Source organism: Gaeumannomyces tritici, assembly GCF_000145635.1.
Source record: "Gaeumannomyces tritici R3-111a-1 unplaced genomic scaffold supercont2.2, whole genome shotgun sequence".
NCBI classification, from domain to species: domain Eukaryota; kingdom Fungi; phylum Ascomycota; class Sordariomycetes; order Magnaporthales; family Magnaporthaceae; genus Gaeumannomyces; species Gaeumannomyces tritici.
The window spans coordinates 5,354,614-5,378,130 of NW_008804546.1; the positions used below are offsets into that span (position 1 = coordinate 5,354,614).

The 23,517-nt window shown below is 59.1% G+C and overlaps 10 protein-coding genes across 10 annotated transcripts; 6 read left to right on the forward strand and 4 right to left on the reverse strand.

Annotated features, from left to right (window-relative positions):
• Positions 1–75: 75 nt before the first annotated feature.
• GGTG_04353 (V-SNARE) lies at positions 76–2,233 on the forward strand. Its single transcript, XM_009222148.1, has 2 exons — positions 76–730; positions 815–2,233. The coding sequence occupies exons 1-2, from the start codon at positions 531–533 to the stop codon at positions 1,512–1,514; spliced, it is 900 nt and encodes a 299-aa protein (XP_009220412.1). The 5' UTR covers positions 76–530; the 3' UTR covers positions 1,515–2,233.
• Positions 1,957–4,260, reverse strand: GGTG_04354 (ATP-dependent RNA helicase HAS1). Its single transcript, XM_009222149.1, has 2 exons — positions 2,835–4,260; positions 1,957–2,761 (listed from the first exon to the last, which is right to left on the reverse strand). Exons 1-2 carry the CDS (start codon positions 4,164–4,166, stop codon positions 2,246–2,248), a joined length of 1,848 nt encoding a protein of 615 aa, XP_009220413.1. The 5' UTR covers positions 4,167–4,260; the 3' UTR covers positions 1,957–2,245.
• Positions 4,261–4,383: 123 nt separating this feature from the next.
• On the forward strand, positions 4,384–5,030 carry GGTG_04355 (hypothetical protein). The gene has a single exon (XM_009222150.1). The coding sequence runs from the start codon at positions 4,572–4,574 to the stop codon at positions 4,779–4,781; it is 210 nt and encodes a 69-aa protein (XP_009220414.1). The 5' UTR covers positions 4,384–4,571; the 3' UTR covers positions 4,782–5,030.
• Positions 5,031–5,093: 63 nt separating this feature from the next.
• On the forward strand, positions 5,094–6,773 carry GGTG_04356 (hypothetical protein). The gene is made up of 3 exons (XM_009222151.1): positions 5,094–5,364; positions 5,490–6,063; positions 6,153–6,773. The coding sequence occupies exons 2-3, from the start codon at positions 5,707–5,709 to the stop codon at positions 6,456–6,458; spliced, it is 663 nt and encodes a 220-aa protein (XP_009220415.1). The 5' UTR covers positions 5,094–5,364; positions 5,490–5,706; the 3' UTR covers positions 6,459–6,773.
• GGTG_04357 (fructose-2,6-bisphosphatase) lies at positions 6,607–10,273 on the reverse strand. The gene is made up of 6 exons (XM_009222152.1): positions 10,025–10,273; positions 9,554–9,941; positions 8,851–9,150; positions 8,022–8,617; positions 7,754–7,867; positions 6,607–7,664 (listed from the first exon to the last, which is right to left on the reverse strand). Exons 3-6 carry the CDS (start codon positions 8,954–8,956, stop codon positions 7,143–7,145), a joined length of 1,338 nt encoding a protein of 445 aa, XP_009220416.1. The 5' UTR covers positions 8,957–9,150; positions 9,554–9,941; positions 10,025–10,273; the 3' UTR covers positions 6,607–7,142.
• An 818-nt stretch (positions 10,274–11,091) lies between these two features.
• On the reverse strand, positions 11,092–12,839 carry GGTG_04358 (hypothetical protein; the record flags this gene model as incomplete). The annotated part of the gene is made up of 3 exons (XM_009222153.1): positions 11,092–11,537; positions 11,642–11,789; positions 11,850–12,839. The coding sequence occupies 3 exons, from the start codon at positions 12,837–12,839 to the stop codon at positions 11,224–11,226; spliced, it is 1,452 nt and encodes a 483-aa protein (XP_009220417.1). The 3' UTR covers positions 11,092–11,223.
• A 1,468-nt stretch (positions 12,840–14,307) lies between these two features.
• Positions 14,308–15,733, forward strand: GGTG_04359 (hypothetical protein). The gene has a single exon (XM_009222154.1). The coding sequence runs from the start codon at positions 14,362–14,364 to the stop codon at positions 15,334–15,336; it is 975 nt and encodes a 324-aa protein (XP_009220418.1). The 5' UTR covers positions 14,308–14,361; the 3' UTR covers positions 15,337–15,733.
• GGTG_04360 (hypothetical protein) lies at positions 15,675–19,633 on the forward strand. The gene has a single exon (XM_009222155.1). The coding sequence runs from the start codon at positions 16,216–16,218 to the stop codon at positions 19,279–19,281; it is 3,066 nt and encodes a 1,021-aa protein (XP_009220419.1). The 5' UTR covers positions 15,675–16,215; the 3' UTR covers positions 19,282–19,633.
• Positions 19,634–20,083: 450 nt separating this feature from the next.
• GGTG_04361 (hypothetical protein) lies at positions 20,084–21,122 on the reverse strand (the record flags this gene model as incomplete). Its single annotated transcript, XM_009222156.1, has 2 exons — positions 20,084–20,552; positions 21,106–21,122. The coding sequence occupies 2 exons, from the start codon at positions 21,120–21,122 to the stop codon at positions 20,084–20,086; spliced, it is 486 nt and encodes a 161-aa protein (XP_009220420.1).
• Positions 21,123–21,486: 364 nt separating this feature from the next.
• GGTG_04362 (aquaporin) lies at positions 21,487–23,421 on the forward strand (the record flags this gene model as incomplete). The annotated part of the gene is made up of 4 exons (XM_009222157.1): positions 21,487–22,924; positions 23,006–23,076; positions 23,141–23,227; positions 23,285–23,421. The coding sequence occupies 4 exons, from the start codon at positions 21,487–21,489 to the stop codon at positions 23,303–23,305; spliced, it is 1,617 nt and encodes a 538-aa protein (XP_009220421.1). The 3' UTR covers positions 23,306–23,421.
• Between the last annotated feature and the right edge of the window lie 96 nt (positions 23,422–23,517).

A 23,517-nucleotide genomic window follows, 5' to 3' on the forward strand; every position in this document is an offset into this window, starting at 1 on the left:
ACAAAAATGAGCAAGTCTGTGGCGGGATGACATGAGATATTATCGACGGGCAAACATACAGAACAGGAGGCACTTGAAACGCCTGTCTGAAGTATGCGTGGCTGCTTGTTCCTTGAAAGTCAGGACGATAAATGCTGCCTGGTGCCCTAACCCTGGGGACGAGCGCCAATATCAGCCCCGCCGGCTTGGCTGGAACAAGGCAATCCGACAGGAGGAAGGCACCGTGCCGCGCGCCCCATTGATCTGTCGAGGATCGACTTTATGCCATGCCAATGTGTCCCTGACAGCTTTCACGATTCCGGACCTGTCACAGAAAAAAAGACGCAAGCTGTGCTGTTGATTTGAGCACATTTCCTTTCAAAGGCACCCCCTATCAGTCCGTGTCCGCGCGGCTTGCTCGGTTCCTTCGATCCCGAGCCATCTGTCGATCCAGTCCTCGACTCGGCCAACGGCCCTCCCCGATTCCTTTGACCTGCGAACATCCAACTGCACCGGGCAGCCGCAGCAGCGGCGACACACGCAGGCACAACATGTCAAATCCCAACGCCCTCTTCCTCCTCGCCGACCACATCAAGCTCTCGCTCCTCGAGAGGAAACGGGCCCGGTCGCTGGACCTCGCGGCCGGCGACACCCAGGATGGCCACATCGCGCGGTCGCTGGACCAGTTCCGTGAGGGGCTCGAGTCGCTCGACAAGGAGCACAAGCGGCTCGAGGCCGCCGGGGACGAATCGTGCGTCTCGCTCCTGTCTTTTCCTGTCTGTTATGAAACCTACGACTTATGTGTGTGCTGACAGGCCCCTCTCCCCCTTTGCAGAAAAGCCCTGGATCTCGCCGACGCCCTCCCGACGCTCCAGAAGCAGCTAGACGACCTGACGTCGCAGTTCCACGGCTTCTCGGCCCCCTCCATTACCCTGACGAAGCCCAACGACCCATCCCTGGCCGCCGACTTTGCCCACGCCAGCACCGTTCCCAGCATCACCGGTGGCAGCAAGAGATCGGTGTCGGGCGGCAGTGGTCCCAAGACGGTCCGCTTCTCGGACAACACCACCTCGCACGGCGGCGACGACGATGACGACAGGGATCTAGAGGCCGCGCGCTCGGGCCTCTTCGGCGGCGGCGGCAACAACAGCGGACCCTACCGCGACGACCCGGACGGCCCCTCGTACCGGGACCGCGCCGAGGGCAACGACGGCTCGGGCGGGCCGCCCATGGACAACGTGCAGGTCCACGCCTACCACCGACAGGTGCTCGAGGAGCAGGACGCGCAGCTCGACGCGCTGGGCGCGACCATCGGGCGCCAGCGCGAGCTGAGCATGCAGATCGGCGACGAGCTCGACTCGCACGTCGCCATGCTCGACGAGTCGGAGCGCCTCGTCGACCGCCACCAGGGCGCCCTCGACCGCGCCCGCCGCCAGGTCGGCCGCATCTCGAGGTCCGCCGGCGAGGGGCGCCAGATGGCCATCATCATCGCGCTTATTGTTGTTCTGCTGCTGCTCATTGCTATTTTGAAGTGAGAGAGGGGAGGGAGAAAGAGCCTGTCAAAACAGCTTTGTTGGGTTTGCGTGGGTTTTGTGTGTGCGTTGTTTGGTCATTTGCGTACAGACTCCCTTCCCCCCCCCTTTTTTTTCCTTCTACTGTTTCAACACTCTGTGAGCTTTTCGGATACAATATGCATGGGTCGGCGTTTTTATAGCTCTAGGCCAGGATAGCCTCCCTCTCGTGAGTTTTGTTGTTGGGCTCCTTGGCTTTTTTTGTTTTCTCCTTTTCCTCTATTGTCGCAATATCAGGTCGATGGCGGCTAGATGTACATCCATCCCTCATAAAGTGCTTATGTTTGGTATATTTCTCGTCGAGGCCGTGTTGCTCGACAATCCAACAACCAAACCCCCTTTGTTGGCGTCGCACTATAGGATATGAACGGGTAATCACCAAGTCGCGCTCATACACTAGTTGGGGCCAGATTTCATGTCACAAGGCGAACTGTTCACTTTCTTGGGCTTTCAAGGGGTAGGCTGCAGGTGCTGAAGCTAGTAGAACAAGCGGAAGGCTGCTGTTGAGAAGTAGTCTCGCCGAAAAACCGAAGCAACATGATATCCCATCAACCTCGAGCCGACCACCGCTATCAAGTGGCCGATTGTGTCGGTATCATCATTACGCCAAAAAAAAAAAACTTTTAACCATCAAAACAAGGCAGGCCATCCTCTACAAGAAAGCACACACATCTTACCCGAACTCCCACCCACTATCATGCCCCACGCCTCTTGAACTTGCCGCTATGTGCGCCGTTCTGCCTCGGCTGGCTGCCGTAGGCGCGCCTGCCGGCCGGGGCCTTCTTGTCGCGGCTCATGCTGGCCCCGAGCTGGATGTCGACCCGGGGCGGGGTCGCGAAGCCGAAGCTCTTGGCCACCTTTGCCAGGTCGAGCTTGTTGATGTCGAAGACGGAGCGCAGGCTGTGGCTGGCGTAGGCGTGCAGGTACGACCGGAAGCCGTCCTTGGCGCTCTGGTGCAGGTAGAAGTTCTTGCCGATCAGCTTCTCCAGCTGCGACTGCACGTTGGAGACGTGCTTGGTCGGGAACTCGAACTCGACGACCGGCACGCGCGCCTGCTTGAGGTACGTGAGGAATCCGACCTCGCTCGGCAGCAGGAACATGAGGGAGGAGCCCTTCTTGCTGGACCCGCGCGCCGTCCGTCCCACGCGGTGGATGTAGTCGCGCGGGTCGTCCGGGGGGTCGAACTGGACGATCCAGTCTACGGCGGGGATCTGGGGGGTCATGTGTCAGCACAAAGGACACAAAGTGCCGACATGCGGTTCCAAAGGGAGGAGAGTGGCTTACATCGAGCCCTCGAGCAGCAACGTCGGTGCAAATGAGCGTGCCCCTCTCGGCGTTGCAGAACTCAAAGAATGTGTTTGTCCGCTTCTGCTGCTTTTGCTTGCCGTGGAGGTCGAGGACTTGGAGGTCGATGTAGTTGAGCAGCTCGGCGTAGTACTTGACCGAGTTGCAGCTGCTGAAGAAAACGATGATCTTCTTCTTGTGCATCTTTTTGAGGAAGGAGAACAGTAGGAGGAAGCGCTTGTCGGCCTCGCAGACAATGTATCCCTGCTCGACACCCTCGACCGTACTGAACTGCTTCTCCTCGTCCACGTTGAGGTAGAGGGGGCCCGGGCGTAGCGAGACGCGGGCTAGGTCCTCGACCTTTGTTGTCTGGGTGGCCGAGAAGAGCATCGACTGGCGCTCCTTGGGCAGGATCTTGATGATCTGGCGCATCTCGTCCTCGAAACCGATCTCGAGGATCCGGTCGGCCTCGTCGATGACCAGGGACCTCAGGTTCTTGAACACAAAGGGCGTGTTCTGCAGGTGATCCAGCAGGCGGCCCGGGGTGGCGATGAGCAGGTTCACGCCCTTGGACAGCTTCTCGACCTCGGCGCGGCGGTTGGCGCCGCCGATGCAGATGCCGTACGTCTGGGAGTGGAACTGCATCAGGTTGCGCGCGACGCCGAAGATCTGCAGCGCCAGCTCGCGCGTGGGCGACACCACGATGACGCCCGTGCCGTTGCGGGGCTTGAACTTGAGCGACCGCAGCATCTCGACGGCGGGGATCAGGAAGGCCAGCGTCTTGCCGGACCCCGTCTTGGCCGCGCCGAGCACGTCCTTGCCCGCCAGCAGCGGCGGGATGCCCCGCCTCTGGATCTCCGTCATCTTGTCGAAGCCCATCTCCTTGATCGCCTTCATCGTGTTCTCCGACAGGCCGAGCTCGTCAAAGGCCTGCGCGGCCGTGGCGTCGGACGCCTCGGGGAGCGACAGGCCGCTGGGCTGCACGTCGTCGGCGTCCGGGAGCTCCTCGTCGCCGTCGCCGTCGCCGTCGCCGTCTGCGTCCGCGGGCGCATCGTCGGCAGGGCTGTCATCGCCTGCGGCGCTGTCGTCGTCGCTCCATTCTGCCTCGCCGTCCTGCCCCTCGCTGGCCTCGAGCTCCTCCACAGGCGGCGGCGCCTCGACGACGGGCTCGGCCGCCTTGGACTTTTTGGACTTTTTGGATTTCTTCATGGGGACATCGTCGGCCGGAGCAGCCTTGGCGCTGGTGGCCTCCCGGAGCTTTCTCTTCTTGCTGGACCTGTCCTCCATAGCCTCTGGTGCGCTGTTGGTTTCTGTAGACCGTTTCCTACTCATGGTCGCGATTGTGTTGCGCTATCTTGCTGGGCGGAGTTGCTCTTGGTGGCTTCTTTTTTTTTTTTCCTAACAGACGGACGCGAAGAGTGGGGCAAACGGCTAGACCATTCCGCCGATAAGCAGTAGATAAGAACTGATACGGCAGTGATAAGATCATATTGATTGCTTTTTATGCAGCCCGCCTCTTGCCTAATTCATCTGCGCCACGATTCCCAACCCCAAAGGCCTCACTCTAAACACACCTCCTTTAAACCTGGGGCGGTTCCCCTCGATGATTGAAATGTTTTGGCAGTGTCATCCTACTTATTGACCTTTGCTCTTTTCTAATTCTTTGCGCTTTTGTCCGCCGGTTATTAGCAACGAGCTTTCAACGGAGGCAACCTCATTGATACCGCAAACACGGCCATGGTTAAACGGCTAAAGATCATGGTGTCCTGCTCGTATAAAGCGGTGGGCTGCTATTGGACACCGGCCTTCTACATCCTTGTCTTTATCAGCTTCCCTCTGGGCGACATCCAGTCTGCATCCTTCATATATGTCCTATTACTTCACAGCAAGGCCCTCAAGATTTCTTCCCCGCAGGGTCAGCAACGCTCCATGGCAAGCTATAAATAGACTCCATATTATCTTTGAAGGAGCAATTCCGGGAAGGCTTGCTATTCCCGCCATCCCACCCTTCTGGGCCCATGGATGAACGTCATTAACGCCGAGCTTGGACACGATCACCAGTTTTGGGATGGATCACGGCAAAGGTGAACATATAATAGCGTGGCGCCACCACCCTTAACTTCGCTACACCGCCGGCCCGGGAGTGACTTATCGCAGGTAGTATGACGTACCTAGTCAACACCCTCCCTTCCCGACCTGCCCCGGGAAGCTCTGAGGTGGCCAAGAACAAGGATACGGGGTAGCGAGAGGCGTGGGTGGCGTGGACACGGCTCAGGCCGATCAGGGTTGCATTGCAGCATCACGAGAATGGTCTGATTGGGTTCCACGCTCAGAAGGGTATTTCCCCAGCTTTCCGCGGACGCCTGCTGCCTTTCTATTATTGAACTCCTGCGGGGCAGCTGCGCAACACGTCGTAGACATTCATTTTGATCCCGCAGGCTGGGGAAACGGGATCTGAACTCGGCTGCCTGACAAGTCGACAGCGCATCTTGGGGCTACATTTTGCCAGCGGAACGGGCAGGATCTTGGGGTGGGTGATATCCAGGCTCCAGGAATTTCCATGCATGCTTCTTGGTAATATTCCAATCCTGGGTTTACCTGCCCAGCCCCTCGGGTGGGATCACCTATCCGGCTCTAACGGGGGAATCTCGGCAGAAGGCCAAGACTGTCTGCACTCTCGGCGTTTGTGCTCATCCCAATGGCCGGAGAGCCGAGTGAGATATAAAATGGACGGTGGCCCACTGGTTGAGCCTTTTCCCCGTATTACGAGCACCCAAGTCCAAGGATACAGCTCTCCCTTCCTTGAGTGAGGTACATAGCGCGTTCGCCCCCCCTGCCACCACTGCTACGACACAACAAACACGGCCCAACCATGAAGCCCCTCTTCCTCATAACCCTCTTCATCACCCTGGGCGCCGCCCTGGAAACGGCCGCGCCGCTGCTAGAGGCGCGGCAGGCGCGGCAGCGGCGCCCGGCGACGCGGCCCGAAACGTCGCGGGGCGAAGCGCGGCTGTCGCCGATCCAGCGGCCCCTTAACGCGCCCGTCGGCTACAGGGTCGACACGGCGGCGCCGTCGAGGCGGCGTCTCCGCTCGGGGCTCACGCCGCTGCCGCCCCGGTTCATCGACAACCGGCGCCGCAAGCGCGACGAATTCCGCGCCCGCCGCGACGCCCTGGCCCGGCTGCGAGGGCGGCAGCAGGCACTCGACTTTTACGAGTGCGAGAACGTGGTACGTCTGCTGAATCAAGGGGATTGGGTGGACAACCCACCTACATGAGCCCCTGGGTACCTAACGACATCGTAAAAAAAAAAAAACAGAACCCGGCCCCTCGCTCGCAGGACTGCAACGTCATCATCGACCAGATGTACGCGGCCAACCAGGACATCCTGATCCCGACCAACGCGTGCGTCATCTTCGAGTTCAGCACGTGCCGCGGCTTCTTCTGCTCGCTCTGCACCAACCTGCGCGTCAACACAAACTTCATCGGCAACCAGCTCCTCACGGCCGACACGCTGTGCGTCGCCAACGGCCAGGCCGGCACCGCCGTCGGCACCGAGCCGCCGCAGTGGGACGCCGGGTTCGTGAGGGCCGGGGCGGGCCTGCCTTCGTATGACGTCTGCTGAGGTCTGTTTTGAATGGCAGGGGAGTTGGCGGCGTGTGTTTTGGCGATGAATGTGTGTGTGCGTGTGTGTGTGGTGCGCTCTGACGGCTGTACTGTCATCCAAGTGTAGGTTCAGACGGCGGAATATTGCGGGGAGTGGGATCCCCTTACGGCACGGCTAGAGGTATTCAACATGTTCTTTGAGCCTGCCACGGTGGAGGTAGCGCAAACTGAATCCAAACCCCGTTTTAGAAGCCTATATAAAGAAGCCAGCTCCAATCACAAAAGCCAGTTTTGTTGTCTGGCGACCGGGAGAAAGAGCGCTGCAAAAAATGAGAGACAGCGAATGTCTATGATTCAAGTAAAGCCTTGGCCGTGTCTCGACACCCATCTCGCCGTAGGGCCCCATCGATCCAAAATGAAAGCTATGAAAAAAGGTCTATAAGCCCTACCGGACGATTTTTGGGTTTCCCCCCACCTGACAATATACAAAACAGCTGAAAAAATGGGCAGGAGGAGGTAAAGACCGAGATCATGATGCAGCCGAGTTTGAATGCGTCCAGCCGTGTTGTAGAACAAAGTTAAGCTCATTTCCAGGTCTGTTTGGGGTACCAGCGAAAAAACAAGCAACAGTGCGACAGGAGGAGAGAGGCCAAGAAAACGAGAGTAAAACAGCCATGTGTCGCAGTCATTATCGTCGTAATCATCAGTGCAGGGCCTCGGGGACCGGGTCCTCGTGCTTGGCCGTGGACCCCTTGCCGCGCCAGGTGCTGACGGCGTCGATGCCAGCCGACAGGCGCTCGACCTCGGTGCCGTAGGCGCGAGGGGTGAGCTTGATGAGGGTGTGGAGCGGCACGTGCATCCAGGGGCTGGCCGACTGGTCCTTCTCGGTGAAGTAGGCGTAGATGCAGCGCAGGACGGCTTGGTGGGTGACGATTAGGATGTCCTCGGAGCGCTCGAGCTCCATGATGATGGGCTCGAGTCGGATGACGACGTCGCGGTACGACTCGCCGCCGCGGTAGCGGTAGTTGTACTTGTCCTCGTCGCGCGCCTGGAAGTCGGCCGGGTACTGCTCGTGGATCTCCTGGTACGTCATGCCGTCGCACAGGCCCGCGTCCAACTCGTCGAGCGCTTTCCACTGGAGTTGGTTGTAGTGCGGCGGCAGGTGCTGGGCCGTCTGGATGGTTCTTCTAAGGGTCGACGTCCAGACGGTGAGGGGGCGGTTGTCCTGGGCCGGTGGGTGTGAACGGGGTGTCCTGCAGGAGGGGGGGGCCATCAAGGGCCTGGAATGGGGGCTCAGAGTAGAGGGAAACTTACACCAACTGACTTGAGCACAAGGTCTGGTAGCGCCTTGGCGTATTGCTCGCCACGTGGGGACAGGAGCGTGTCACCGCCGATGCGACCTTCGAGGTTGAACAGGGACTCGCCGTGCTAAGGGCAAGGGGGAGGCACACACATGTTAGTCACGTGTTTGTAAACACTTCACCTCACCGTGACGGAACCATGCAAGCCAAGCATGCAGTGACAAACCGGAATTCCAGGGGTAGATGTGGGTAGGAAGGCAGAGGAGGGTCTTTGCACATACACGTGACAGCCACACGGAGCGCGGGCGGATGTGCAGGTTCATCAGGTAGTAGACGACGCGACTCTGGAGGTAGTCCTGGATGCGGTTGATGATGACCTGCCTCCCGACGTCCATTATCTTCAGGTAGGTCAGGTCCTCCTCGTCGCCGTCCCCGTCGATGGTCTTGTAGACCTTTTTGTAGTTCTGGATGCGGCGCTGGAAGTCGTCGGCGGCCTTGTCGGCGTCGACGCCCCTGTAGTCCGGGCTAGTGGTCTTGACGTCGCGGATGTTGGCGAGGATGAGGTTCTCGTCGTCGCACTTGCTCTCGACGAACATGACCTCGATGCCCTGCGCCGTCACCGTCTCGGTGACCCACTTGCGACGCTCCTTGGTCGAGTTGGTGGCGTCGAGGATGCCGACGGTGCCGCCCTCGCGGAACCACTTGAGCATGTCGGCGATGGCGGCCTCGGCGGCGGCCCGCCGCTTCTGCTCGCCGTCGGCATTCTGCGTGTCGAAGAAGTCGGCAGGCGGCTGCGCTGCGTCCTTAAGGCAGCGGCGGTAGTTGCCGACGTTGAACGTTTTTGCCTCGACCGAGAGCCAGCGAAGATACCGTTGGGCTAGGATTCGGGTCAGTCCGGGACGTTTGAGCGGCGTGACATGGGTCGGGCCAGAGCGAAGGCGGCCGACGAGGGAGGGACGATGGGGATGGGTGCAACACAATTTTGCTGCAAAGAGAAGAATGCCCGAAAAAAAAAACCCCCCTTCTCGGGCTGCAGCGGATGCAAAAGACACACCGCTGGGCCCAAGTCTTTGACGTCAAGGCAGGGCAGACAAAGGCAAAACAACTCACCTTTTTGCGCAATGTACGACTTTCCTCTTGCCGGCAGTCCCACCATGACGACGCACAATTTGGCATCCTCGGCGCGGACGCCCACGCCGTTCTGTTTGGGAGCCATGGCCTCGTCCTCCACCGCTTCTCGGCTTTCTGCTGCTTGTCGCCCTGCCGACTTGCAGGCCGGGCACTACTATAAACCGGGGGATGCAACTCTCGACTCTCGTCTCTGGGGAAAGCACCGCAAACAAGCAAGCAGGCAAGCAAGCTGTGGTCTGGTCTCAAGCGCGACGGCAGTGGTCGGGCCTCTGTGGGTTCCTGGAGTGGGCCATTCGTTAGCACTGTCCGCCTCGGATAGCGTTTTGTGCTTGGGGATGCCATTGGGTTCCTGGGCCAGCCCCAAATTCAATTCAGGGGACAAAAATGCCATGGTCGCGTGAGTCGCCTCTTCTCCAGCGCTGCGGGTGCGAGCATGTGGGGTAGCATGGAGACGGCATCCGTCAAATGGCCGCCATGGATGGGCGCCTGGCTGCGTGGCATCCATCACGGCCTGCTGCTACGGGATTCCCCCTTGCGGCCCATTGGACAGGCCAGCTGCCTTCTTGCTGCTTGCCGATGGTGGTGCCGGCAGGGCCAGGACTGCAATTTTTTGGCGGCGTCCCCGGAAGAAAAAGAACCGAGCCAAGACGGGATGCGGTGAGGGAGGGGATGGGGCGCTTGCCTTGCGGTTTTTGGATGGTTTGCTCTTGGTTGCCTTTATTCCCAACGGCTTCCGCTGTGCAGGGCAAAAGCAATACTCGGGCGGCAGCAAAAATCACCGGTTGATAGTACAGGGTGAGAATATTATGTGGTGGTGGTTCTGGCGATGTTGTCGTCCAGCGAAAGGGGTCAAAGCTTATTTTCGTCGTGCTGTTTCTGTGCCGTTGGCTTCTTTGGTTGGCTGCTTGTCCCCTGTTTTTCTGGTACTGTCGGAAAGAAAGCAAGAGCCGAGGATAATTTGCAGAGCTGCTGCGTCCGCGTAGAAGTAGGCGGTCCAAAAAACGTAAATCACTGGCCAGTACCAGGTCGGCAACACGCAGGAGTTGGGTGATGGTGTCGTGGTTGTGTGGCTGGGCGAACGGAATATTAGCGGTGCGTAGCCGGTGACAGCCGAGTTTGCTCCCTTTTCTATTTTTCCTTTTTTTTTTCTCACCCTTTTTGTTTTCTTAGCGAAAGGTGGCCGCGCCAGCCTGACTTCTTGCTCGGTGAGCAACTTGGTTTGTCAAGACATTGAGAGTCAAAAAAGAACGCGGGTCCGCAGACAAGTCCTCGGGCCTGCCCGCCCTGGGTCTCGTTGCAGTGGCGTTCTTGCTGGGCTTGGCTGGGCCGACTTTGGACAAATTCGACAGGCATGAATATAGCTCGCTTGCGTGCGAGCCACGCTTTGGCGGCCCGGGTGATGACATAGCCAGCAGAATCGGACAGCAGGCAGACATGGACCAAAGCCCATCTTGCTAGACTCGGACTAGCGGCTGTGACAACCCTGCCCATTAGTGCCGATCCCAGCCCACGGCTTGCCGCGTAGCTTCTACGGCCCTCACTGCCATGTTTGTGGTGAAGCCTTTCAGTTTGGGGCAATCTCGAGGAGAAAGCATGACCAACAGGGTGCTTGCCCCGGAGAAATCAGGGCGCGGGCGCACAAGCAGGATCCACGGACAGCCCGCCTGGGTTCGGCCTGTGGATCCAAGGTGAGCACGTGGGGGGCCCTTGCCATGTTTGGCCGCAGCCGCACGTTGCACGTTGCCGGGGCTCAATGGCCAGCCAATGCAGCATCCCGTGTCGGTCCCTGCAACTTCCGAATAATCCCGATTGCCCCCAGCGAGCGGTCGGTCACCGCCGAAATGCCGTGGGGGTACCATCCCGCCCATCTGGCGGCCGTATCGTCCTAGCAAAGTTGTCAGTGTAGGTGTTTTGTACCGTCTTGTTTATAGAGAAACCAATCTTGCTTCCTGACCTGCTTTGTGACTTGTGTTTTCTTTGTCGGGACTCTCGTGTCGCAGCTCGTCGCGGGAGTCTGCACGCACCTAAGGCACACTGTCACGTTGCCTGGAACTGGAAAGAAGCCTCAACGCACGTTGTATAACAAACTGCACAAGCGGGGGGACAGGACGCCACAAACAACACGGCATCTTCTGAACCAATTGACAGCAACTTAGCCCTCAAAGTCATCATGTTCGTCAAACCACGATTCCCAGCATATGCCCGGTCCAATCGTGTTCTAGATCATCTTGAGTAGAAATCCCACGAGAATGAAGAGAGAAAGCAGTAAAGATCGCACAAAAAAACAGGTACGCGCAGTTATTCCATGAGATATCACGAGCCCCTCTGCAAGGCGTTGCATCGTCCGTCAAGCTAGTAGAACGGCCTCGAGATGAACGTGAGCTCGGCGGCCTGGACCTCGAAGCCAACGGCGACGTTGTTCAGGAAGGCAGCCCCCAAGATGTAAGGGCCTTGGCCTCCCCTCGAGATGGTGGTTGCGCAAAGACCGGTGTGCGCGTTGGGTGAGTCGCGGATCATCATGTCGGCCGGGTTGACGAGGAAGGCGGTGCCACCGATAACGACAGAGAACGATGGCGATGTGGCGTCGCATGTGGTGTAGTAGCGGCCATACTCCCAATTGTAGTCGGCTGTGGGCACGAAGGCCTTGTTGATGGCTTCCGAAAGACCTGTGGGTGTGACGCAGACATTAGCTCCGAGACCATCATTTGATGTGTTACGCAATGCTGAGATCCATAGCCAGACACTAGAAGGCATAGCACAGGCTACTTACGAGGCGGTAGGTAGCTGACGGGAGAGCCTGTGTCAATGATGTAGGGGTGACTGGCGGCATCCTTGGTCGTCCCGTAATTAAAGCCATCAGGGACGATCGTGTAGAACGATACGTGGTCAGCCGTAAAAGGGTCGTAGTCAAGTTGCGTCTGAGGAGTTGTGAGTTAGATTGACCAATGATGAAACCAGGCAAGGGATGAACAGCTCACAATAAGGACCGGAACAGTGGACTGGCTGGCGGATTTCAGACCAGGGACGTCGGGCATGCCTCCCCATGAAATAACACCAGCGGTACCATTTCGTCCCAGGGCGATACCAAACATAGGCTTCTCGACAAGCCCTTGGTCAATCATGCTCGTAAATAGAGTCGGGTACCTGACGCGGTGAGTCCAGGCAGTTTCGTTGTCTCTGTAGAAATGGCTTATGGTCGGGTAGCCTAGGCCAATGACGCCACTCGTGTCGTTGTTGGCGTTCCAGTATGTGCGGTTGGCCAGTGCGATCTGCTGCTTGACAACCGCAATGCCGCCCACTTGGACGTCCGAGTAGCCCACCGCCCCCGACGCCATCTCGCCGTTGGGGAGTTTCACAAACATGTGCTCCCTGGTGATGGGGCCATAGCTGAAGGTGCGGCCCTTGGGGAAGGTCGAGTTGAACTGGCAGTCGGTAAAGTTGACGTCCCAACCATAAGAGTTGAGGCATTGGGCATCATGGGCAACAGCCCACAGGTCCGCACTGCCAGTGTCGACGAGTAGATTGAGGGTTACGTTGTCGATAGAGACAGGGATGGAGTACTTCAGGCCATGCTCGGCTGTGATATTCTCGTAGCCCTGGGGCAGGCCGGCCGAGTTTGCGCCGCTGGGATTGGCGGGATCAGCAGCAGCCGCTGCAGCCTTGCGGTGAAGAGCGCCGAGCAGAGCGGAGGCGGAGCGTGGGTTGGCGGTCAAGGGCCAAGCCTGTCCTGGCGCGGGCACGTTGGCAAGCAGGGGCTGCTGGTAGACGGCGCCGATGGCAGGCTTACCAGTCGCCGCCCGAGCGGCGGGATGCTGCTGAGGCGGCACCGTGATCAGAACACCGGGGACTTGGTCGATAGAGTTCAAGACCTGGATAGCATCCTGCTTGCTGTGCTGCGCGGCGAGGACCGTGATGGCGCTACAGGCGAGGGTGGCGAACAGCGCCCGCTTGAGTACATTGCGTGCCATGGTAGGCTACGCGATCACCGCAAGATCTGAGGAGTGCTTGTAGCAGAACGCTCTTCTTCAAGAGGCACCTTGGCTTTCCGGCACTTGTGACGGCGCTTGGAGTCGTTAGTGGTGAGGTTTAGGGTTGGCAGCATGAAGCATGCCTGGAGAGGAGTGGAGGGATGGAGGTAGGTGGTAGAAAAGGGTGGCAGCAAGAACCGGCCCCGGATTTTGGAATAAGTGAGGAGGAGGGTGACCTTCAAGAGGATTGACAAGAACGGAAGGACCAACGGGGGCGTACCTGCCGATTTGGTTGCTCCGCTGCCGACAAACCGGCAGTTACGCCCACCACAAAAGCGACGGCAGTCTCACCAAACAACAGAAAGGGTGCGAGGACTGTAGGAGCAGGAATAGGAGTACAAGTAAGAATAACAACAGAAATAATGAAAGGAAAAGAAAAAGAAAAAAAAGAAACCCATAGCACTAACAATTTTAATCACTGGGACTTGTGAGACTGCCATCTTCTGTAGTGGGCGTGACTAGTCTCCATAACGCCATTGAAAAGCTGGAAAAGCAGAATGGGCATCGGGCATTGGGTATAGAGTCAGCTTGCTCTCGGTCGAAAACCCCTCATTCCGAGAAGCAAGGTGATGCAACAAAAGCGTGCGTTGTACCAAAACGGGGTACACATTACCCGAAAGTCTGCCGCGTGCTGCCATACGTCTTGGCGGATATACTATGGATCCCATTCGTGATCCATCCGTATGCCGTCTGTCAAGCGGCTGTGTTATCCGAGTTCTCAAGCGGATGTTTGCTGGGCGTTCCGTTGGATTTCCAGAACAGGTAAACTACGCGGCCCACGATGCTCGAGAATGCCGGAACTAGCCTGTCAACGGGGAGCAAGAGCACTTGATTTCTGCCGACGTTGGACATTCTAACCTCGAGTCCGGCGTGTTTTACAGCCGTGGTTCCGCAAAGACTTGTAGAATACCATAGATGTGGGGTTGAGTGCCGAATACTCTCCTTCTAGGCGCTATTATTGCAGACTAGTTGCTAAAGAAAAGTGAGATCCGATTCAAGACATTTCTGCAAGTCTTTGGTAGGGAGCGACTTTGCTTGCCGTCAGCTGCTCGAGGACGGCGAGATGTTCTATTGCTATGGGTTTAGACAAGGGTTTAAGCATTGCTACCCAAGTTTGCGTTTTCTCACTCTCTTTACATGTTTCTAGATTCGCAGATTTGACGGTCAAACAGGTTCTGCAGGCAGACGTGTCAAATGGGAGGCATTAATGGTCCTTTTTTTTTTTTTTTAGACGCTCGTTGACTCTACCCAGGCACGCCGTCGCTCCTTTGATATCGGTGGACTATCTGGTTTGAGGAGTGTCAAGTTTGGAGGTGGTGACTAACAGCACATGCTGCCGAGAGTCGGCCAATGAGGTTGGAACGGACTGCGACGTGTGGAATTGCGTGCGAGTCTGCGCATTTCAAAACTGACCCCATTGATACCAACCTCAAATAAATAACTCGAATTCCGATCTGCACACATGCACTCAATAGTGCTCAATTCCACCTCAATCATCCAAGATTATACTCCTTCTCATCCCTTCAAAACACCAGCTCACCTCAGGGCACGCTGCGAAATGGCCTCCAGTGCGCTGAGCCCTGGGCAAGGCCCGCTGTCGATCATGTCCAAAATCTCGCCCATCGCCTATCTCTACCGCCCCTCGGCGGAAGTGACACCGGAGCCAGAGTCCGTCTCGGAATCACCTTCGCCCAAACTCATCATCGTGTGCAGCTGGATGGGCGCAAGGGACCAGCATATCGCCAAGTATATAGTGCGATACCAGGCATTACATCCAACCTCGCAGATCTTGCTGATCCGGAGCGAGTTCCCTCACGTGCGGGACCCGGACTTCGCCCTCCGCGAGCTCCAACCTGCCGTGCCTGCTTTGCGTGCCGTCTTTGGCGACGGCCCGGCCACTCCCCCTCCGTCGGAGCCCGAGCTGTTGGTCCACCTCTTCTCAAATGGCGGTTCGTCCATGCTGTGCCACCTGTATAGCGCCTACGAGCCGTCGTCGCTGCCGCGCCACGTTACCATATTCGACTCGGCTCCCGGCCAATGGGCCTACAAAAGCGGCCTGGCGGCCATATCGGCAGGCATATCGGGCTGGAAGCGGTTCCTGCTCACGCCCTTTCTTCACGCCGCAGTTATCGCCTACTATGTCACGCACTTCATCCTTCCCTGGAACCGGGCGCGAGGCGACAACTTTGCACGATGGGCCACGACCCACAACAACCCCGCAATCAACTCGACCGAGGTTAGGCGCGCATACATTTACAGCAAGGAGGACAAGCTGGTCGGATTCGACGCGGTCGAGGAGCACGGCCGTGGCGCGAAGGAGAAGGGGTTCAACGTCCGATTGGAGAGGTTTGTCGGCACCGATCACGTGGCGCACGCAAGGGGTGAGGCGGAAAGATACTGGCGCATCGTCGACGAGACGTGGCGAGGGAGTGCCTAGAATCTGGCTGGCAGCCCTGTGGAAGGATTATCTGAGGTTGGCGTGCATGGGAGGAGTGGAGTTGGCAAATCACAATCGACTGAGGCGTGATGCGGCTGCCGCGGTTGGAGAAGACCCTTGCAAAGACCCTTCCAATGAAGCGCCTGTTACCTCCATGGAGCGTGTTAACGTGCTTTTGGGGACGACTGGCGGCTACGTCACCACAGCCACAGCTGACTGGGTGGCGGTGCGAACTGCACCAAGCGAGGATCAAAGTCAACCATTTGTTGAGCGCATTCAAGAAGAAAAAAATACTAGAATTGGATGACCGAATTCATGGCTCGTTCCTGAGCCTGCAACTCTTCCTTGCGTAATCCACACCCAGTTGGGGTCTGTGGGGAAGTCGGAAGCCTACTCAATCCGCCTTGCTCAGCTCGCGCCAACGCGGGGTGACGCAAGCTCCGGTTGCTGGCCCTGCCTCGCCTGTCGTCAGCTTCCCTTCTGCAAGCCAAGGTAAGACAGGCACGCGGCCCAGCTTGTGCCACACCAACCCGCACTGCTCGCAATCCTAGCCTTCGCACACTCGTCCTGTGCGATCCCACCGCAATCCCCTTTGACGACCAGTCTTGGGAAATGCTGGGTGCATGTTGCAGAACCATGTGTATCTAGCGGCCAGCATGGTCCAAGCACCGCAAGCATCACAAGCATCACGAACAGACCGAGGCGCCTTATCCCGTCGACCGTGCCACCTCTGATCTCGCCACCTCTCGTCAGTCAGCTTCGTCGCCGGCGATTGCTCCAAGCAGCAATAATCCGAAGGGCACGCCTGGTCAGCTCGGGCCCGAAGCCCAAAACGTTTACAGCAAACAGGCCTGCCAGGGCTACGTCGGCCCCGCTACAATGGTAACCCGCAAGCCAATTCCCGACAATGCCTCCCTCGAGTCCCCCATGACGACAAGGCCCGGGCCCTCGGACGAAAGACGTCAGATGTGGCCGGGAACAGACGGCTCGTCCAGCCCGGAAAACATCTGGGGCGCCGAGCAATCTCAGCACCAGCCGACGCCGAGTCCTGGTCGTGGCTCCGACGGCGGAAGCACGAGCATGGCCACAGTCATCTCCGACCCGCTTCAGTCCGGGGTCACCCCTCCCGGACCGCCGTCCGCCAGCAAGTACTCGGCTTTTGCTGCGCCCTCGGACGAGAATGTCTGGAGTGACCACACATCGATGTCGCTCACTGCAGACCGCACTGGCGGTAGCGCCGCCAATCTCATTGCCCCGGACGCTCTCAGGCCTGGGGCCCACAGGGCCGAGACCAACCCGTTCAAGCGGAAGCCCACTCCCAACTCTGCGGCACACAGCAGTGACCAGCCTGCGTCGACTCCTCTAATCCTGACCGAACCGCCGACGCCTCCAACTGCCCCATTCTCCCAGTTGAATATCTCGAACGATGCGAGTAAGAATCCCTGGGGGCCCGCCCTCGATGATAAGTCGCCACAGCAGCCACCACCGCAGCCACTGGCGGCGACGCGGTTGGCGGAGCAAGACGAACTGGGAAATGACGTCTGGACCTCGGCCAACGTGTCTGCCGACGCATCCAGGAGGCCATCAGACAGTAATTTCACAGGCTCGCCGTCCTTAATCTCTTTCCCTACGGAGGAAGATGGTTCCGCAGCTTGGGACGAGGTAGTAGCACCACCGAAGCCACGTGCACCCGTCGGGGCTACTGTGGTTGAGGAATATGAGGACAGACACGCATGGGACGAGGTTGGCGGCGACAAAGCCAAAGGCAAAGCTCCGGAGCAGCCGCCGGCTGCATCCGCCCAGGACCTGGCCTCTAGTACTGGCCACGGTAGCGACTGGAACTTTGTCGACCATGACCCGCAACCTGGACAGTTGTCACGGCGAAGCACATGGGAAGATTTCGAAGACACACCGCAGAAACTTCGTGCAGAGAATAACGCCAAAAATACAATGAAGGAACTCCACGAGACCCCTCAAAGAGCGCCTGCTGAGACCCTGATCGATGTCTCTGAGGGGTCCCATGGCGAGCCGCAAGGACAGCCCGGGCCCCCACCACCGCCCAGGACGTCGAGCGCAGCGGCTCCATCACAACCACCCCGACCTGTTGACGGAAAGGCTGAGACGTATCAGATCAAGAATATCAACTGGTACGACGCCAGCGCGAGTTCTAACCCCCGGACTTCCCCGATCCTCGTCCAGAACGAAAATGGGCCATGCCCCTTGGTGGCGCTTGTCAACGCCCTGACCCTGACCACGCCGGCAGGCGTGCAGACGGCATTGGTGGAAACACTACGGTCCCGCGAGCAAATAAGTCTCTCCTTCCTGCTCGACGCCGTGTTTGACGAGCTCATGTCGCCGCGCAGGCTCGCCGAAGACACGTCGCTCCCGGATATCACAGAACTTTATAGCTTTCTCAAGGGCCTGCACACTGGCATGAACGTCAACCCACGATTCGTACCTACAGCAGAAGTCATCAAAGCTTTCAAGCGGACTTCTCTCACGCACATTCACCCAACGGAGCGCAGCGACAACATGATCCCTGGAACTTTCGAGGACACGATGGAGATGCGGCTTTACTCTACCTTTTCTGTCCCGCTGATACATGGATGGCTGCCACCGCCGGGCGACATGGCGTACGATGCCTTTGCGCGCAGAGCAGAGTCCTACGAGGACGCCCAGAACCTGCTATTCCGCGAAGAGGAGCTCGAGGACCGATTGATGAGCGGCGGCGGCCACGGACAGGAAGGAGAGGGCCTGACGGAGGAGGAGCAGGGCATATACCAGGACATCTTGACGATCAAGTCATTCTTGGCCGAGTCGGGAACGCAACTCACACGGCACGGACTCGAGGTCATAACGGCGGCCATGAAACCTGGCGCGGTTGCGATTCTGTTCCGGAACGACCATTTCTCAACGCTGTACCGCCACCCACAGACGCTGAGTCTTCTGACACTCGTCACTGATGCGGGCTACGCAAGCCACGCCGAGGTGGTATGGGAGTCCTTGCCAGACACGACGGGAGAAAACGCCGAGTTCTTTTCTGGCGACTTCCGTGTCGTCGGAGGTGCTACCCAGCACCAGCAGGAGACGATGGGCCGCCCACCACAGCAGCATCAGCGCTCTGTGTCGGAAGGCGGCGACAGGTGGACGGCGGTCACGGGTAGGAGAGATCGGGGCAATGGCGGCGGGTCTTCGGCGATTGGGCCGACGATGAGCCCCAACGACGGGCCGCCGCTGTCTCCCAGCTCCGAGCAAGAGGACCGCGACCTTGCGCTGGCGATGCAGCTACAGGAGGAAGAGGACGAACAACATCGCGCGGAGCAGGCGCGAAGGCAACGGGAGAGACAGCTGTCGGAGCAATTTATCGAACAGCAGGCGCGGAGAAATAGCGCCGCGAGTACCAGTCCTGTCGGTGGTGCTGGGAACGATGGGGCTTTCACTGGCGGTGGCTTGGTGTCGCAAATTCCCAATGCCCGCCGAGGCTCGAGCGCAGCTGGTCAGGCCCCTATAACCTCTCCAGGCAACCAGGGGAGACGGGTGCACTCTGTTAGCGGCTCGGGGGGAGGGGGCAATGGCCGTGGCAACGCGGCGTCGGAAAGGACACAGGTCCGGCCTCTCCTCACACCCGTGGCGGCGACGCAACGGGCGGCCGATGCTGGAGAAGACGCGCCGCCACCATCGTATGAACAGGCGTCTAGGCAACAGGCCTATATCCCGCCAGAGGGGCACCCGAGCCATCCTGCCAGCAGCCCGCGCGGCTCCACGGCCTCGGCCTCTATAGCGGCCAGTTCGCCCAGAGCTAGTAATACTGGCGTGAGGCAGCGGGGTGCAGTAGCCGGGACAGGGCCATCCTCGTCGCATTATCCGGGCGCCCGGCCTATGAGGCAGGGCGTCCCGCCTGCGAGTGGCAATGCTGGGAGGGATAGGGACTGCGTCGTCATGTGACAGGCTGTGCGTCTTGCTTCCTCTCAGGCTGTGACTCAAGCAGCGCTCTTTTGGATTAGTTTTATCCTTTTTTTTACCCTCTTCACCTTCTCCTTGTCTCGGTTATTTTTGGCGGCATGCGGGGGATGGAAAGATCAAGTCATGATATATGGAGACTAGCATCGGTATGAAGCCGGGAATGGGCAATGATAACGACTCTGGCCCATGAGGCCGGTTTTGGGACAGGTGGTTGAAGCAGGCTATGGTGGAAATTACGTGATATGATTTATTACATGAATACTAGTAGCACTATGCAAAGTCTGTAGAATGATGGCTGTTGCACGCAAAGACACGTGTCCGCCGCACCTTTTACACCATTCCTCTACAGACCCAGTCACCACGAACAACTCCCAGCTTGGAGGCGGGAGAGAGCATCAAAATACCAATCTTCACGACAGAAGCACCGGGTTTAGGAGATGTGAGTCAAGATTCTCCCCATTTGTGATAGTTTCTGGGTGGCTGGGCATCGAAGTTAGATCTGGAGGCACACAGATAGGCAGGCAGCCCCCGCGGTGCCATTCCCCGAGAGGCTGCCGGCAATTCATGGTCAAGACTGAGTTGACTAGAAGCGGGTTCAAACCTGGAAAATTGTCGTGACGTAGGTGTTGGGACTCGGGCTCCCACAGCAAGAAGAAGAAAAAAAGCCCTCACACAGCCCTTTGACTTTCTTGACTCGGGGGCCTGCGGCTTCTCTCCCCTGCACCCACGGCAGGGAGCATGCCGGTGCATCCATCCCCGCCCGGTTAGATCCGGGGAGGGCCTTCTACGACGGCGGCAGGCGGGCACAGTACCGCTGCATGCATGCATGCACGGCCCCCTCGATCTCCTCGATCGGGGCCTGCGCGTTGGGATCGGTTTGGCGTGTGGCGGCGCCCTCCCTCCCAGGGGTGTGTCCCCCGGTGCCCGCGCGCCCACCGACGGCGGCCGAGGGAGGAAAAAAAAGGCAAGATTCGGGGCCGGTGGAGGGGCGGGCCTGGGGGGTCCGGGGTAGGGCTGCATGTTGTTGGCCGTCTTGGGTGGTTTTGCAGCGCCAGCTGATGGGTCGACAAGCACCCGTTTTGGTACTGCCCGTCCCCGCTGCCCGCGACCAAAGCTCACCGTCGCCAGTGTGGATCGGTGGGTGCGGCGTGAGAGAGGGGTAGGGAGAGGAGCAGAGAGGGGCAAGGAGGAGGAGCAGACGCTCCGGGCAGTTGGCGGCGGTGTTGTTTAGTCCGCAGCCATCATCCCCGGAGCTGTGTAGCGTAGACCCGATTCCCAGCCGCGCATTACCGACTGTCAATGCCACTTTTCTTCTCTATTTCCTTTCTTTCTCTATTTTCTTTCTTTCTCCAACCACCTATCTGCGTCGCGCCTGGGCTCAGCGGGCTGAGCCACCGACACACAGAGGGGCAAACTCAACGGCTCGGGTTGACGTCACTTTGAACCCCTGATCGGACGAAGGGTTGTTTGCGTCGTGCACGCATGGGTGCGGAAGGCGAAAAACCGTTCTCACACAAAAATTCTGTAACACAATGGGCGAGGGTCAAAGCTGGGACGGTCGTCATCGGCCACTTTGTTCGCCATCCCTGCCGGGGTCCTCGGAACAATGGGATCCCCGATCTCGCTCGGCTGCCCGCGTCGTTCGCCAGCACCAACAAGGACAGCAAACCCGACAGTCCCAGCCCCTTCTGTCACCAAGCATGTCCCCTCAGTCCGGGATCCGATGCTGTCACTTTCAGGTCAGACAGCGGGAGAGAAGAACAGAGAAAGGCTGTGGCTAGGTGACGTTTCAATAAGACCTATTACCTAACTATGGCCATCATGGGGTGGCTAGCAAGAGTCGCGAGGACTTGGGTACCCCGGCCAAGATGTCGCGGGGAAGTATGCTCCCTAAGTAGGCGGTAGGAATACTATGAAGGTGATCTGGGGCTATATTACGTCGGTTCGACTACCCTTCCTCCCAACACCCTTTTGTCCCAGCTCATCCACCGACTCATCTTCAACGTTGAACCCGTGAGAATCATAATCTGACCTATAACCCATCACCAATATTGCTTCCTTCTCCTGCTAAGAAGGATAAAAGTCTATTAGTTCTCCCACCACCTCCTTACCCTTACACCTACCCTCCCCGAATCCTGAGCACATCACACACATTCCAGGGAAGCCAACCCCGTTCCCATCACCGAAATGGCGGCTATCCCAGAGCCCATGGCCACCGACGGCGAGCCAATCCCTCATGTCCAGACAGTCCCTTCAGCATCCCGAGTGCCCCAGCTCCAGCCAGCACCCTCCTACCGGGCAGCAGCAGCAGAAGTAGCATCGCCACCACAGCCCACCGAGTCCGTGTCGGACGGCGGCGGCGGCGGCGCGGCCGAAACAGCGACCGCGGGTCACCAGCGCAAGACCTCGAACGCCTCCAAGCGGTCTCGGGGGCGCGCCCGCTCGCGCGCCCGCGCCGGCACCGGCGACTCGACCGTCGGCGGCGGCAGCCCGCCGTTAGGGCGGGGGTCGGGCCGCAACGGCGAAGACTTGTACTCGGACGACGGCGAGGGTGACGACAACAACGCCCAGGCCCCGCGCCACCCGGGCCGCCCAGCCGCCCGCTCCACGCGCCCGCCGCGCGCCTACCTCAACCACCCGGCCTACGCCGGCGTCGAGTCGCCCGCCAAGATGGTCGTTGAGGAGACCAAGGGCGCCGCGGGAGCGCGCGAGCACTACTACTACACCTACGACGACGGGCCCGGGCCCGAGACGGGCAGGACAACGGCCAGGCCGGGGCCGGGGGCCGGCCGCTACCCACAGCAGCAGCAGCAGCAGCAGCAGCAGTACGACGAGGAGTACGGCTACGGGCCGGCCATGATGACGCCGGGCTACGGGCGCGGCGGCGGCGGAACCGCGCTCGGCGGGCGGTTCAGCGCCGACTACCCGCCGCGCATCAACTGGAACCAGCTCTCGCGCGAGGAGCGGGCCGAGGTGCTGCGGATCCCGTGGACGCAGTGGATGAACAGCGACATCAAGAACCACTTCGTCGCCACCATGGGCGAGCTCATCGGCACCACCATGTTCCTGCTCTTCGCCTTTGCCGGCACCGGGGTCGCCAACACGGGCTCCAGCCCGGACGGGCCCTTCAACGTGGGCGCGCAAATGTACATCAGCCTCGCCTTTGGCTTCTCGCTCATGGTCAACGTCTGGATCTTCTTCCGCATCAGCGGCGCCCAGTTCAACCCGGCCGTGACGCTGGCCATGCTGCTCGTGCGCGCCATCGGCGCCGTCCGCGCCGCCTGCCTCTTTGCCGGCCAGATCGCCGGCAGCCTGCTGGCCAGCGTCATTGTGCGGTACCTGTTCCCGCAGCCCTTCGCCGTCCGCACGGCCCTGTCAAAGACGACGTCGCTGCCCCAGGGCGTCTTCATCGAGGCCGTCCTGACGGCCGAGCTCGTCTTCACCATCTTCATGCTCGCAAAGGAGAAGCACAAGGCCAACTACATGGCCCCCATCGGCATCGGGCTCGCCCTCTTCATCGCCGAGATGGCGGGCGTGCCCTACACGGGCGGCTCGCTCAACCCCGCCCGCAGCTTCGGGCCCTGCGTCGTCACCGGCGTCTTTGAGTCTGAGCACTGGGTCTACTGTACGTTTTCTCCCTAGATCCCCCAGGCTTTCTTGCCCGTGGCTTTCTTGCCCATGGCTTTGAGCTGATCACCATCTCCAGGGCTCGGTCCGGCCATCGGCGCAGTCATCGCCGTGGTCTTTTACCAGTTTATCAAGATTCTCGAATACGAGGTACGACCAGAATACCCGCCGCCTCCCAGACGCGACCCTTTTGCTCTGACACTTTCCTCCACAGATGGCGAACCCGGGAGCTGATGGGGATCAGGAAAACGATCCGACCAAGAACCCGGTCAAGAGGGCTGAGCTCATGATGAACCGCAAGGTAAGCACGAGGCCCCCGACAAGGCACGGAGAAGCCTAGGAGTGACAAGGGAAACAGTTCGCAAAGAGTGAGATATGACCCGACTCGAGGTCTCTGCCTCCCCCTGTTTCCCGCATATTTTGTCCTATTTCCTTCACTGCTGGATACATTTCCTGTCATTTCCTTCTTTCGTTATATCTCCCTTTCCCCTTTTGTCTTTTGCTATGACCCGAGATTCCCATATGCCGTCGAGGCTTCCCAATTTCCATCTTTCTCCTTGGGGCTCGCATCTAGCTAGAGCCTAACATCTG

Excerpts from the sequence above, each read along its gene's own strand:
- GGTG_04354 (XM_009222149.1), bottom strand. The coding sequence starts at position 4,166 with ATGAGTAGGAAACGGTCTACAGAAACCAACAGCGCACCAGAGGCTATG. Across the intron at positions 2,762-2,834 it reads TTGCTGCTCGAGGGCTCGAT|ATCCCCGCCGTAGACTGGAT; the intron begins GTAAGCCACTCT and ends ATGACCCCCCAG.
- GGTG_04353 (XM_009222148.1), top strand. The coding sequence starts at position 531 with ATGTCAAATCCCAACGCCCTCTTCCTCCTCGCCGACCACATCAAGCTC. Across the intron at positions 731-814 it reads GAGGCCGCCGGGGACGAATC|AAAAGCCCTGGATCTCGCCG; the intron begins GTGCGTCTCGCT and ends CCCCCTTTGCAG.
- GGTG_04359 (XM_009222154.1), top strand. The coding sequence starts at position 14,362 with ATGCACTCAATAGTGCTCAATTCCACCTCAATCATCCAAGATTATACT.
- GGTG_04360 (XM_009222155.1), top strand. The coding sequence starts at position 16,216 with ATGGTAACCCGCAAGCCAATTCCCGACAATGCCTCCCTCGAGTCCCCC.
- GGTG_04356 (XM_009222151.1), top strand. The coding sequence starts at position 5,707 with ATGAAGCCCCTCTTCCTCATAACCCTCTTCATCACCCTGGGCGCCGCC. Across the intron at positions 6,064-6,152 it reads TTTACGAGTGCGAGAACGTG|AACCCGGCCCCTCGCTCGCA; the intron begins GTACGTCTGCTG and ends AAAAAAAAACAG.
- GGTG_04355 (XM_009222150.1), top strand. The coding sequence starts at position 4,572 with ATGGTTAAACGGCTAAAGATCATGGTGTCCTGCTCGTATAAAGCGGTG.
- GGTG_04357 (XM_009222152.1), bottom strand. The coding sequence starts at position 8,956 with ATGGCTCCCAAACAGAACGGCGTGGGCGTCCGCGCCGAGGATGCCAAA. Across the intron at positions 8,618-8,850 it reads GTCGTACATTGCGCAAAAAG|CCCAACGGTATCTTCGCTGG; the intron begins GTGAGTTGTTTT and ends CCCGAATCCTAG. Across the intron at positions 7,665-7,753 it reads TTGTGCTCAAGTCAGTTGGT|GACAACCGCCCCCTCACCGT; the intron begins GTAAGTTTCCCT and ends CCACCGGCCCAG.